The 14,818-nt window shown below is 46.5% G+C and overlaps 1 protein-coding gene and 1 long non-coding RNA gene across 2 annotated transcripts in view; both read left to right on the top strand.

Moving 5' to 3' along the window:
• Window positions 1–14,818, top strand: part of LOC309539699 — a 357,400-nt gene that overhangs the window by 153,185 nt on the left and 189,397 nt on the right. The window lies entirely within an intron of this gene.
• The window catches only part of SNTB1 (syntrophin beta 1), a 108,374-nt gene that overhangs the window by 78,284 nt on the left and 15,272 nt on the right, over window positions 1–14,818 (top strand). The window contains exon 4 of the mRNA XM_082235698.1: window positions 12,194–12,333. Within this exon, the coding sequence (XP_082091824.1) occupies window positions 12,194–12,333 (140 nt within the window). The remainder of the gene's footprint in view (window positions 1–12,193; window positions 12,334–14,818) is intronic.

Raw genomic sequence — 14,818 nt, 5'->3', positions numbered from 1 at the left:
GACCTACTGTCCCTCCCCTAAATGGATTAAGTGTCCTGTCTGAGACCCATAAGAGCTGCAGCCATTGGGTTAGGTGGACAAAGCATCTGTTGTGGTGTAAGGCTTATTGCAGCATAAAATATTCTCAAGCAGAGCTAAGAAGAAAGGAACTGGCCGCACCAGAGCTTCCTTTTTCTCCCTTCCCTGTCTCTCTTCTCAATTTTTAATGAGGCTCTGTATTAGTTGTCATTCCGCCCTTCCCCCAGTGATTAGTTCGAAAAGCCAAAGCTTGCAACATGTATCGGAAAGAACATTCTGCAAAGGTGCTGACCTTTCCTTTTGCAATAAACTCTCATTTGAGAACGAGTCCCAGGACTAAGCATGTGGTTGGATCAATCATGTTAGTTGGGGGGAGGGGGGTTGGCTTGGACAGTAATGCGCAGCTAATGAGTTGTACGCTGCGGACATTAACCTCAGACCTCAGGTGATTTAGATGCAGAGCACATTGCAAGATCACCTTAGGGCTTTTTAAAGAAGGAAGAAATACGCACCATGCTGGCATGTTAATTGAAGTGGGCCATTGGCACAGTGGCGCAGAACGCAGGTTTACTGCTTGTACAATGTAATCAACGGTGGGGAAACAAGTCATTTTCTGTCCCTTGTTTTTTTTTCTAACTTTTCTTTAAAAAAAGATGACTACATCATGGAGGAACTTAAAGGGCTGTGAAACAGGAAGGAGCACCTGAATGTTAGGCAATGGCTGTGTTCAGAAGCAACAGTAAACCGTAGTTTAGTGCTTTGAGAACAAGCTTGGATCTCACTTGCATGTCCACAGAGCAGGTCTGTTTTCCATACTTCCTTTTGTAGTATGGAATACAATCACAATGGCAACGTGTTAAAAACCAAGCCTTATGAGGAATGGTTGAAGGAGCCTGGAAAAGAGGCGGCTGAGAGGAGATAGGGACCCCTGACCATTAGGTCCAGTCGTGGCTGACTCTGGGGTTGTGGCGCTCATCTCAGTTTATTGGTTGAGGGAGTGGGTGTACAGCTTCCGGGTCATGTGGCCAGCATGACTAAGCCGCTTCTGGCGAACCAGAGCAGCGCACAGAAACACCGTTTACCTTCCCACCGGAGCAGAACCTATTTATCTACTTGCACTTTGACGTGCTTTCGAATTGCTAGGTTGGCAGGAGCAGGGATCGAGCAACGGGAGCTCACCTTGTCACGGGGATTCGAACCGCGGAGCTTCTGATCGGCAAGTCCTAGGCTCTGTGGTTTAACCCACAGCGCCACCCGCGTCCTCCAATATATTCAGGGTTCTTACATGGAAGAGAGGGAAAGCTTGTTTTCTCTTGCTCCAGAGGTTAGGACCCGAACCAATGGCTTTAAGTTGCAAGAAAGGAGATTCTGACTAAATATCAGGAAGAACTTTCTGACAGTAAGAGCTGTTCAACAGTGGAACAGACTGCCAGGAGAGGTGGTGGACTCTCATTCCTTGGAGGTTTTTAAGTAGAGGTTGGATGGCCATCTCCCATGGATGCTTTGGCTGATATTTCTGCATTGCAGGGAGTTGGATTAGATCATGGTTGGGGTCCCTTCCAACTCGGTGATTCTGTCATTCAGTGTCCTACGGGTGCAGAAATTCTTAAAGTGATTCATGGAGCCTATATGATGGAGGTTCACCCCGTCGTGGGGATTCGAACCGCCAACCTTCTGATCGGCAAGCCCAAGAGATTCAGTGATTTAGACCACAATGCCACCCGTGTCCTGTTGCTCTGTCCCAGCTCCTGCCAACCTAGCAGTTCAAAAACACAACAGTGCAAGTAGATAAATAGGTATCGCTGCGGCAGGAAGGTAAATGGCATTTCCGTGCACTCTGGTTTCCATCACGGTGTCCCGTTGCACCAGAAGCGGTTTAGTCATGCTGGCCACATGGCCCAGAAAGCTGTCTGTGGAGAAACGCCAGCTCCCTCGGCCTGAAAGCGAGATGAGCCCCACAACCCCATAGTCGCCTATGTCCATGGGTCCCTTTACCTTTGACCTATGATGGAAGACTTTTATGCATGCCTGTGCAGTGCAATGCAAACCTAATGGTAAAACTGTGAGCAAAGGTCTGGGCCTGAAAAACTTGCTTGCTAGAAAGTTGCAGGATCTGCTTTGTCCAGAAGTTTGTAAGATTTCTGATTTCCAACCACAGAGCAGCAAGCCCTGGGCTGCAGTCCCAGCACACAACAATGTTCTCCCTCTCTGCCATCTACCTCAATTTAAGGATTAGGAAAGAAAAACAAACACCGCACACCAACCACACAAGCAAGGAGCAAACGAGCCTAATCTGAAACCATCCGACGGCAGCAGGATGTTGGGCACACGGAGGTTAGAATAAGCAGAGGGCCAGCCTGCCAAATGCCATTCTAGGCTGCCTTGCCTGTCCATTGCTCACACTGACCAATAAGGACCAAAGGAATGTTGCCTTCTCAAAAGCAGGAACCACAGCTTAAAAGCCTGGAGCAACGAATGAATATAATGGGAATCTCTCTGGTTCAGCTCCCTGTTTTCTTACTTTCTTGGGCTCCATTATCACTGCAGATGGTGACAGCAGCCACGAAATTAAAAGACGCCTGCTTCTTGGGTGAAAAGCAATGACAAACCTAGACAGCATCTTAAAAAGCAGAGACATCACCTTGCCAACAAAGGTCCGTATAGTTAAAGCTATGGTTTTCCCAGTAGTGATGTATGGAAGTGAGAGCTGGACCATAAAGAAGGCTGATCGCCGAAGAATTGATGCTTTAGAAATATGGTGCTGGAGGAGACTCTGGAGAGTCCCATGGACTGCAAGAAGATCAAACCTATCCATTCTGAAGGAAATCAGCCCTGATTGCTCACTGGAAGAACAGATCCTGAAGCTGAGGCTCCAATACTTTGGCCACCTCCTGAGAAGAAAAGACTCACTGGAAAAGACCCTGATGTTGGGACAGATGGAGGACACAAGGAGAAGGGGACAACAGAGGACGAGGTGGTTGGACAGTGTTCTCAAAGCTACCAGCATGAGTTTGACCAAACTGCGAGAGGCAGTGGAAGACAGAAGTGCCTGGCGTGCTCTGGTCCATGGTGTCACAAAGAGTCGGACACGACTAAATGACTAAACAACAACAGCAACCTTTGCATGGATACAGAAAGTGGGACATCGGATGGACGAACTTGGAAAGCAGGCTGCCTAGCCACCGGTGAGACAGGGCAAGCTTTTCCTGTGCTCAGCTCAGCATAACTTCCAACGAAGGTGTCCAGAGTCTCATTCCGAGCTCTTTCCCAGCCAGCCCTGTAACTTGAATATTTAACCAGACGTACTACAAGGGCTCGGAATCTGGGACCTTTGACATCGCTGAGTTGTGGTCTCTCCCCATGAAGCCTATAGAAGTTGGGAGAGAGGGAATAAATAGCACAGAACCTCCAAGCAGAAGGCGTAATGGGGAGAGATGAAGGCAAAGGTGTTTAAAAATGGCCTGGGTATATTTTAGGAACAGCTAAGCAAGGAGCAGCAGGTGAAAGAAGCCTTTGAAGGAGCACACCAAGCGATCCTGCCCTGCTAAAGGAAAAAAGCTAGGGAACTTGAACATGGCGGCGGGGGAATGTACTAGATAGGAAAAAAAACCCTCGGAGGTCAATTGTCAGCGCCGGCCTTAAACATTTCACACACAAAGCAAAGAGTCAAGGAGTTGCTCCCTCCTCTTAATCCACTACCATAGCTCCAGATCGAAGCATGTTTTCTAATGAGGTCACAAGTCAGATTGGAGGAAGGAAGGTGTTGCCCCCTTCCGTAACGTTCTGTGTGGAATAAGAGCGGACACCCCAATTGTGAGTGAGGCCAGAAGTAGACTTGTCTGTCAGAAATCTCAGCCCATGTATATTTGCATGGTTTTTACCATGCACGAGCAGTTTTTGCATCTGCTTGCCCTGGAAGATACAAACTATGGCCTGTGGTTTAGCACTGCATCTAAACCCAGGGAACATGGTTTGACTCACAAGAAACCACAACTTGTAGGCAAAGTCAGGACTTGGAGATCATGGTTTGCTTGGATGTCATGTTTAGCTAGGGATTGTGCTTTGAACTTAAAGGAGTTAGACAACACAGCAATAAACCATTAATCATGGTTTATCATGGTGTGCAAACTGGGCAGTTTTCAGAAAGGCAAAGCAAACTGCAACCCCTGTTTTGAATGTGATACCAAGGCAGGGATTATGGTTTATTACCTCCCAGTGTGAGCAACAAGGAGTCAAAGCTGCTCATGGTACAGTGTTAGCTATGGTTTACTGTGGTGTACAAACTTGGCCATTTTCAGAAGGGGGACTTAACACATACCAGGGGAAGGTGGAACATGAACCAAGGCTGAAGATTTATTGAGATTAAATATCAACAGATATGTGCCTAGAGAGGCTATTGGTAGATTTCGTAGTTCAGTGAAGTATGGTTGGCTCTAAGCCCCACTGACCTCAACAGGAAAAACTGGTCTTAGACTATTTAATTATCTTTATTTTTAATTATGGTTGCAAACTTTTTTTTAATTGGCTTGTATATTTTAGTCATGTCTCTTCTATGGTTCTATACTGTTTGGAGATTGCAGTTCATATTTTTAAAAATAAATAAATAAAATACTTCCGTACTTTGGTTGTCAAATGCCCTGGAACTTGGACATTTTGGCTCCTGAACGCCGGCAAACCTGGAAGTGATTGTTCCAGTTTGCAAATGTTCTTTGGAACCTGGAAATCTGACAGGGCTTCTGCGGCTTCTGATTGGCTGCAGGAGCTTCCTGCAGCCAATCAGAAGCTACAATTTGGTTTCGGACTTTTTGGAAGTCGAACGGACTTCAGGAACAGATTCTGCTCAACTTCCAAGGTACGACTATAGATCTAAGCACAGGCCTTAAATGGTTTGTGGATAAGTCTGGGATCCTTATTTGCTTCCAGCTGAGACCAAAGTTTGGACCCATTTTATCCAGAAGAACATGCTTTGATTTTTTTCAGACAAATCTGGCCATTCTTATCGCAAGCTTATCTTCAGGGGAAGGGGGTTTCTACAGTTATTCTTCGCACCCCCAGCTGTTTTGCATTTGGTTACCCTCAGACTTTCCCAATAGCCTAAAGGAACATCCAGCCTGAGTTACTCCTTACATGGTTCAAAAGCGCTTTTCACAGCTGCCTGCATGTTTTACTAGGGATAACCAGCAGCTCTGGGATGTGGTTTGGGAACATATCCAGAGGAATGGGAAAGTCCCCCACATATTTAAAATGGGAACCAAATGCTGCCTGATAACGGTTATGCACCTGTTACCTCAAACGATTCGTGACCAGCGAGTTGGCTCCAAAAGGAAAAAGAGAGATCTGACTCAGAGATTTCAGAGCAAGGAAAGGAAAAGGAGAACATCTGCCAATACCAGCAGTTTTATTTTTAAAGTGTGTATATATGTATTTAACCTTACAATTGCACAGATGAGGACTGCTTGGTTTAATGGGCTGATTAATCAACGGGTAAAACTTTAGGGACAAGTTTTATTATCCTCATTGTTATTATAGGCAGAGTGAAAAAGAAGTTGGGAGATTACGGCAGATGAGTTACACGCAGAAGTTCCTAGTTTCAACCTTGCCGTCTCAAGGTGGAGCTGAGAGAGATGGCTGCCCCAAACACCAAAGACCTGCTGCCTTTGAGTGGTTTAAAAGAGGATTGACAGGTTAGGCAGAGGGAGTAATCCTATGCACAAGAAGCTAGTGTAAAGCAAGCCAATGTAAACAAACACCGGATTCTAATCCCCGTTAAACAGTGAGGTTTGCTCCTCTGTCACAGACTGGCCAACAAGCCTCTCCTTCGTTGGAAGCGTTTAAGTGGAGGTCGGCTGGCCATATGTTATGGATGCTGGCCATATGTTATGGATGCTGGCCATATGTTTATAGATGCTGGAGGCAAGATGGCGGGGTGGGAGCAGGAATGGGGGTCCAGAAGCCCAGGAGTCAGGAAGCCAAGAGTCCAAGGGTCAGAGAGCTGGAAGTCAAAAAGTCAAGGGTCCGAGGATCAAGAAGCAGGAAGTCAAGAAGCCGAGGTTCAAGGATCAGGAAGCCCAAGGCAGGGAGCGTGTTGCTGTGGCAAAGAGCCGAAGGGAAAATGCTGACCTTATATCCCTTCCCTGCTCTTGCCACCAGGTGCTGTGAGTTACCAATCAGCCGCACCTTGCCTCTTCAGAACAAACTTAGGAAGGCCCCAGTCCTGCAGAGTCCTATTGGTCACAGGGCCTGGCTCCTGCACGCACTCCTGACACTAGGTCAAGTGTCCAAGCTGAATGGGCTTCAGATAGCCAGCCTAAGTCCCATCCGCAGAACGCCCCATTTTAGGGCTTGCATCAACCTTGACTAAGCCAGGATGGGACATTACGACAACAACAACTTGTTATTTATACCCCACCCATCTGGCTGGGTTTCCCCAACCCCTCTGGGAGGCTCCCAACAGAATATTAAAAACACAATAAAACATCAAACATTAAAAACTTCCCTATACAGGGCTGCCTTCAGATGTCTTCTAAAAGTCAGATTGTTGTTTATTTCCTTGACTTCTGATGGGAGGGTATTCCACACGGCGGGTGCCACTACCGAGAAGGCCCTCTGCCTGGTTCTCTGTAACCTCACTTCTCGCAGTGAGGAACTGCCAGAAGGTCCTCAGAAGTAGACCTCAGTGTCCGGGCTGGACGATGGGGGTGTAGGCGCTCCTTCAGGTATACTGGGCCGAGATCCGTTGGCATATCTGTGGCTGGACTGGGGTTGGGGTTGGTTGAGTCAGGAATCAGCTGGCTGAGGCAGAGATGGCCTGCATCCTAAGCCGCTCAGTGGATCTTGCCGCAGTACAGCTCAATTGGTAACTCTTCATCTCAGAGTTGTGCGTTCAAGCCCCAGATTGGGGAAAAGATTCCAGCAGTGCATGGGGTTGGATTAGATGAGCCTCACGGTCCTTTCCAACTCTGCAATTCTGTGATCAGTCCCCGCAGGCTGTCGATGGCTACTAACCCCGATGGCTGTGTTCTGTGTCCACTTTTGCAGGCAGCAGTGCTTTGTGAATCCCAGTCGCTTGGTAGTGGGAGAGTTCTGTTCTGCTTGTGAGCTTGCCATTGGCTTCTTGGTTGGTCATTATGGGAACTGGATGCTGAGCTCGGCTTGCATTCTTAAGCCAGTCATATTAGACAGCATTGAAACAGGTGGTCCAATGGTCTGACTCCGAACAAGGGCAGTTTCCTGTGTTCCTAACATGATCTGCGTGTCAGAGGAACACGGCTTTTCAGATCATGGAATACTGCAGCACTGTGTAGCAAAAATTCGGAAAACACCCAGAGAACTGGAGAGTCAAGTTAAAAGCATTAAACTTTAGAGTCTCCATTGCAGATAGCATGTAATTTCCTAATAGGATTTCGGTTTAAAGATTGACAGCCTTAGCAATCTTCCATCGTTCAGTAATCTGGAGGAAATAATGCTGTATTGGACTCCATCCGTTTGTGGTGTGCATATCTAATTTAAAACTCCACATAACTGTCAGGTAGGAGAAGATTAAAAATAAATAAAAAATCCTCCTGCTGCTACCTCACGTAGACTTGAGTTATAATGTCGAGAGTATCTAGCGTTTAGTTTGCAAGCAATGGTTTGTCTCAGATAATTGATTAAACCCAGTAGGAACGTAGATGCCGATTTTGGGGTTGTGATCTTGTCATCTCTCATAAGCCAAGCAGCAGAGAGAGATCCTGGCTGTGAGAGGTCTCCCCTAAAAACTCAGGAGAAAAATACAACAACAAAAAATTTTTTTATGTGCAATGAGATGCTGCCCTAGATGACGACGACAACAACAATTTTATTATTTATACCCCACCCATCTGGCTGGGTTGCCCCAGCCACTCTGAGCGGCTCCTAGCAAAATAGTAAAAATGTGATAAAACATTGAACATTAGAAACTTCCCGAAACAGGGCTGCCTTCAGATGTCTTCTAAAAGTCAGATAGTTGTTTATTTCCTTGACGTCTGATGGGAGGGCGTTCCACAGGGAGGGCACCACTACCGAGAAGGCCCTCTGCCTGGTTCCCTGTAACTTCGCTTCTCACAGTGAGGGAACCAGCAGAAGACCCTTGCAGGACAGTGTTCGAGGGTGGAGATGCTCCTTCAGGTATACTGGGCTGAGGCCATTTAGGGCTTTAAAGGTCAGCACCAACACTTTGAATTGTGCCCGGAAACAAACTGGGAGCCAATGTAGGTCTTTCAGGACTGGCGTTGCATGGCCTCGGCGGCCACTCCCAGTCACCAGTCCAGCTGCCGCATTCTGGATTAGTTGTAGTTTCCGAGTCACCTTCAAAGGTAACCCCACGTAAAGCACATTGCAGTAGTCCAAGCGGGAGATAAGCAGAGCATGTGCCACTCTGGCAAGACAGTGCACAGGCAGGTAGAGTTTTAGGCGATGTCCCAGACGGAGCCACTCTGGACGCAGAATTAACCTGTGCCTCCATGGACAGTTTTGAGTCCAAATTAACCCCAAGACTTCATCTAATGCAGACTTTCCTCCTACATATTCCACCCTATGCCTAATTTAATGTGAATCTTCACTTTGCTTCCTTGCTGCCATTGGTTTCCTCTACTTGCTGCCATTTCATCATTACCTACCTCCCCCTGCTTTGGCTTCTTTCTCTTTTCTAGAGTAAACCTAGACAATCATGGAAACCTAGACAATCAAGGATCACATAGTGTTTTTATGAAGTCACGATTCTTTGTAGACAGTCTGGTCCTGGTACATGACAATGTCGCTGCGGTTAAGTGAAGCTGGTTTAAGAGCGCTCAGCTTGGCGATACAAACAAATTTGGACCACTACTTATTATCAATCAATCAATCAATCATTGCAATTATGCATTTATCTGCTGCTGTCTTCCCTGAGCATTCAGACTCCTAGCACCCAAATGGACCCACAGCCCAGGCTGCACAATCTCTCTCCTTCCCCACCTTCAACTCGCACCTCTTGTTTTCGTTAGGTACTTCCAGCAGTTCCTATTGTGGCCTGCGGGGAATTTTGTATGCCTTGGCAAACGCCCAGATCTGATAGCGACACAAGCCTGCATTGTAGTGCGCATTGGGATCAGGAAGAGATTAGCAATGGAAATGTAGCCGTTCGCTTCTTTTCATTTCCCTCTTGAAATAATTCTCCCAGTATTGCCTCCTTCGTCTGTGGCTGGGGTCAGAGGTATAGTGCGGCCCAATTTCCTGCCGCGTGGGATGTACCAACATCCTGTGCTTACGGCTGTCTGCTCTAATCAGCTCCACCGCTGGAAATCGCCTTGGTTTCAGTGAGTTCAGAAATGCAGCTCAGAGGGAGACAGGACACTGTAGATGTCGTGCGTTTCTGCATTGCAGTTTATTTTGCTTCGGCCAATCAAATTTCATTATTTTTGTATTCATAATCGCCTCCTGCACTTGAATCAAGATTATCTACTTAAAATAAAAATGTGGACGTTGTCATTAATCAACCAGCAAGAAAAGAAATAAAAATACATAGCCTAATATGTATTTTAACATCTGTCAAAACGGGGCCACTTCCACACTGTGCAGAGTATCCAAAGGGATTAGTTGCCTCGATGCGGGTGGCGCTATGGGTTAAACCACAGAGCCTAGGACTTGCTGATCAGAAGGTCGGCGGTTCGAATCCCCGCAATGGGGTGAGCTCCCGTTGCTCGGTCCCTGCTCCTGCCAACCTAGCAGTTCGAAAGCACGTCAAAGTGCAAGTAGATAAATAGGTACCACTCCGGCGGGAAAGTAAACAGCGTTTCTGTGAGCTGCTCTGGTTCACCAGAAGTGGCTTAGTCATGCTGGCCACATGACCCAGAAGTTGTACGCCGGCTCCCTCGGCCAATAAAGCGAGATGAGCGCCACAACCCCAGAGTCAGCCACGGCTGGACCTAATGGTCAGGGGTCCCTTTACCTTTACTAATGTCAGAAACTCACTCCAGGAATATGGAAAGTCTCTACTGGCAGCCTTTAAGCAGAGATGCCTCCTCATAGTAGCTTTAATTCTGCTGCCCCTATACTCTGAAAAGGGAAAAGGGGAAATAAAGTTTAAAGCACTGGTTCAATTCTTTACCTGATGTGCTCACCTGAGGAGATCACTTCATGAAGATTTTTATTAGGCGCTTGTCCAGAATGTCAACTTTATTTTAAACCTAGGCTTTGTTTTTCCTTTTATATTATTTATTTGAAAACATATTTTATTTTCCTATACGTTTAAAAATCAATGCAAATTTGTTGAAAATAAAACAACCCATTTTCTTTCAAACAGGAGAACAAAACAAAAAATAATAATCAAAATTTCTCTTTTTTTAAAGTTTCTATTCATAGCTGGTTTGTAAATCTAGTGAAACACGGATTTTTATATCCTGAAAACTAGCCGTTATGAAACATGAGACTTCCCCAAAGCCCACACACCCTTTGCTTAAATCTCACAGGCTGAATGCCTGGTGAAATTTTCAGCCTGCTGATACTGTGTAATTAGTTTAATAAAAAGGAATTATAATTAGAGTGGCCCTTTCCAATTAATGAAAAATACAGAATGGCTTTCCAAAACAGGACTCTAATTTAATTATCGATTAGCTTCACAGTTTGAAAATATGCTTTTAAACCATTTGGCAAAGTCTAGATTGCGTAAGTCACTTGATTTAAGAACAAAATGTGTGTCCCGCAAGAAACCTGGAGTTTAGAAAGAAAAACAGCTACTTTTTGAATGATTTGCCCCGGGGGGGGGGGGATACTTTCCTTAAAGGTGGGATATGTATTACTCTTAGAGCAGTCAGTGGACAGTCCTCTAATTTGAAGGTCTCCCAGAGAATAGTCCTCTGCTTGAAGGCAACCTCTGTTTGGAGGGCTGTGTGGTCCAAGTCTGGTTTGAAGGTAAAGGATCACAAGAAGAGAGCAGAGGCCTTGTAGCTGCCCATAGCAAACCTGTTGGGTTGCCGGAACTCTGTGGTAGAGAACAAGCAGCAGATCCCTGCATTTGCAGATCAGGCTGGGGTTCTTCTCTGTCTGAAATACTGGAGACCTTCTGCCATTCAGGCTGGACAGTGCTGGTTAGACTCAAGTCTAATGTAGCTTCCCTTGTTGTACCTAGACTGCAGACTGCATATGCCGACAGGTCTTCCCTATTTTTCTGAGATGCACTTGTATTGAAATTATAGCAGTTCTGGATTTGCAGCTATGCACACGACAATTTTACGCAAATTAGTGGGCTCTTGGGGAGCGAGTTCCCAAACCCCCCCCCCCAGGTGAAAATAATGACACATGACGCAATTATTAAGGTTAATGGGCTAAAACAGGCCACAACTTTATTGGTTACAGGCAATGAGTGGTATTGACTTAGGCATTGGTCCTAACCGACTATATCCGACTCCAGCCCGTCTGCTTGAAGTCTGGGAAGGGTTAACCACCACTAGGGGGCGTCCTGCTGATGCACATCAACTAGGAACTCCCCTGGGGTCACCGATAGGGGGCATGACTTAGGCCTTAACCTCCCTAGGCTTCAGACAGGGCCATGCCCCCCAGAATCATTTAACAGACCACCCTTCAATATGTGGGGCAGGTGATGGCGCTACCTCCCCTCTTCCATCTACAGAACAATACCAATGGCTAACTGTCAATACCCAGAAAGTTGTGGCGATTTGCTATGAGGTAGGCGAAAGCCAAGTGGCTGGTGCAAATTTGCCAAGTGGAAAAATTCCTATCAGGCCCCTCAACGGTGACCAACCGAGGTCCATAGCAAGGTCAAAGAACGAAAACCTTATGGGGTGGGAAAACAGGAACAGCTGGCGGGCGGCAAAGAGGGAGATCCCCGGCGCGTCCTGCCTTTATAGGGCAGGCCACGCCCCCGAACCAGCCGATTGGCCAGCTAGGGGGTGACACGGCTGGGAATCCCCCCAATCGTGCGGGGCTGCCCTTCACCCACCGTGGAGGGGCCGTGAAGCCCGCAACCCCACCTCCTCCTCAACATGGAAGTGGCTTAAATGACCACTACTAGAGAAGTGATTAAATCAATGAACTCATTGCCTTGCTGGCAGCATGTGCCTCTTGTCACCCCCCCCCCCACTTCAGACTAGCTAGCAACTGCAATCTTGACTTCTTTCCTTGCCATCATTTCACAGGCTCCATTTCTTCTTTTCCTCCCCAGGTGCTGGGAGAGAACGAGAGGCATTGGAAAGCTGTGCTTGTTGTACTGACTGAGAAGGATCTCTTGATGTACGAGAGCATGCCACGGATCAAAGAGGCTTGGTTCGGTCCTCTTCATTCATACCCTCTGCTGGCCACCAGGTACCTTTGTTGATGTTTTGTCATGTTCACAGGCCGCTCACTATCACCATTTATTTATACCCTGCCATCTGGCTGGGTTTCCCAACAAAATATAAAAAATACAATAAAACATCAGACATTAAAAACTTCCCTAAACAGGGCTGCCCTCAGATGTCTTCTAAAAGTCAGATAGCTAGTGATTGATAAGCTCTGGCATCACAGAGGGCAAGCCAGACCCTCGTTTGGCATGTTTGATGTCACAGAGGACATAAACGCCTGGCTTATATACCTGAGTTTTTAACACTGCTTTGGACTACATGAGCAAGGCTGAGAGGTGGAAGGTCAGATGGCCAGCCCCCAACCTCCATACTCACTGCCCAGGCTTGCGCCCCGGGGAGGTTACTTCTGGCACAGCAGTTTGACTTCACTCCTAGAGGCTCACTCAATTGTCTCTTGAGACAGACAGATGCCAACAACAATAGCTCCCAGGGCCGATGGTCAGGGGTGATGGAAATTGTAGTCCAGCAACATGTGAAGGGCACTTTGTTGGTGACCCGTTCTACAAGGCAGATGGGTTTTGATGAGGCAGCAATGTAAGGACATAAGAAGAGCTTTCTGCATCAGGCCAGTGGTCCATCTAGTGCAGTACCTGTTCTCACCTTGGCCAACCAGATACATTTGGGAAGCCCACAAGCAGGACATCAGCACAACAAGCCCACCTGTGATTCCCAGCGATTGGTATCTGGAGGCGTACTTCTGTAGAGATAGAACATCGCTTCCTTTCTTAGGAAGGGTTCGGAATTCTGTTCTAAGGTTAACGAGAATCATTTGTCAAAGCGAAACCCTCTTCAAGTATTCTTAATTGGTCTTCTTCTTCTTTGGCGATCACTCATAGCCAAGTAAGATTGCCTTCCATAAACACGGTTTTAACAGTGAGTCTGTAAGTGACTGTGGAGGCCAATTCTGGATCCACAAGTCCTTCCACAGTGGGGATATAGGTTTCCAGGCGGGAGTTGATCACGGTGAGGGTTTTCCAAGTGTGCCTTCCTCTTAGCACGTTTCTCCCTTTCATCCTGAGTTTGAGTGCCTTCAAAGCTCATGACACCTTTGTTAAAGGCTGTTCACCAATTGGAGCGCTCGCAGGCCAGTGTTTCCCAGTTGTCAGTGTTTACACTTTTTTAGATTCATCTTCAGAGAGTCTTTAAATTTCTTTTGTTGGCCACCAGCATTACGTTTTTCATTTTTAAGTTCGGAATAGTTGCTTTGGAAGACTATCATCAGGCATCCGCACAACATGACCGGTCCAACGAATCTGATGTTGAAGAAAACTGGTGATCTTTGCTTTTTCCAGTACGCTGGCATTAGTTCGCCTGTCTTCCCAAGTGATGTGTAAATTTGTTCAGAGACAACCTTGATGGGATCTTTCAAGGAGTTGGGAGGTGGTGCTTAATTTGTATCTGGGGGTGGGGGTGGAGCAAAGGCCTTCTGTGAACCATTGTTGCAAGTATATGGATCAGACAGACACAGCAATGGAGAATAAGAAGGTGAAGTTTATTGCCAGGCAATAAGGACCCAGTTGGAATCTCTTCCAAAGAACTGGGACCCCGATTGACAGAAATACAGGGGTCTTTATACCTGAGCAAATCACAGCAAATCATAGATCATAAGACAATCATGAAGGACTCATAACTTGGTCAGCAAAAATATCAGCCAATCAGCAAGCAGTTGTCACGCTCCTAGCTACTGGTATAGCACTGGTCAAGCACAGGGTTCCAGTTCCGCTTTCCAATGCTCCCAGTGACGCTCAGTCTAACCTTTCCCCTAGTTATGACAGGACAGGGAGTTTGGACATTTTGTGGTTTTGCTCTTCCTGTTCTGTGGATTAATTTAGCCTGTTTCTGATGGGGAATTTGTACCAGAATCTCTGATTCATGTCTTTGTCCGGGGTACACAGATGTTTTTAGGGGAAAGGTCGGTTCCTAACTTTGCTGTTTCAAGCAGTTTGCATTTAGCTAAGGCACAGCTTCCCTTTTTGATTCAATTGGATTATAAGTACTGTAATCCTTGATTCGTGTAAGCATATATGAATATATATTGAATATATTGATTATTGATAACTGGTTATATGGATAATATAGGGGTAGCCCTTCCTTCCTTGCCTCACCATGAATGCATATATGGCGGCAAGCAGCAGGCTCTGCCTCCCTTTGTGCATGTCTTCAAATGCAGATCTGTGTGTATGCCCAGTGCTCTACATGGCCAGGTACCCTGGAAAGGCAGTGTTCCCTGTTGCATGGAGTGATGCCTATCACCTGTGTGACATCATTGCAGGGCATGCCTTTGTATCCTTCTGCAGAGGCTGACCCTGTGTGTCCCTTGTCAATGCAGAGAATTTTGCCTTGTGTCAAAACGGTTTTCGTAGCTCACAATTCCACTATTGGAAAAGAAGGAGAAGCAGAACTCTCCCCAGTCACCGTTTCTCTGTGCACTAAATGATTTTATAAGC

This window comes from Podarcis vaucheri, assembly GCF_965113315.1.
Source record: "Podarcis vaucheri genome assembly, chromosome: 8".
Classification (NCBI taxonomy): Eukaryota; Metazoa; Chordata; class Lepidosauria; order Squamata; family Lacertidae; genus Podarcis; species Podarcis vaucheri.
The sequence above is the reverse complement of the archived record's forward strand: the minus strand, read 5'-3'. Positions and strand labels throughout refer to the sequence as shown.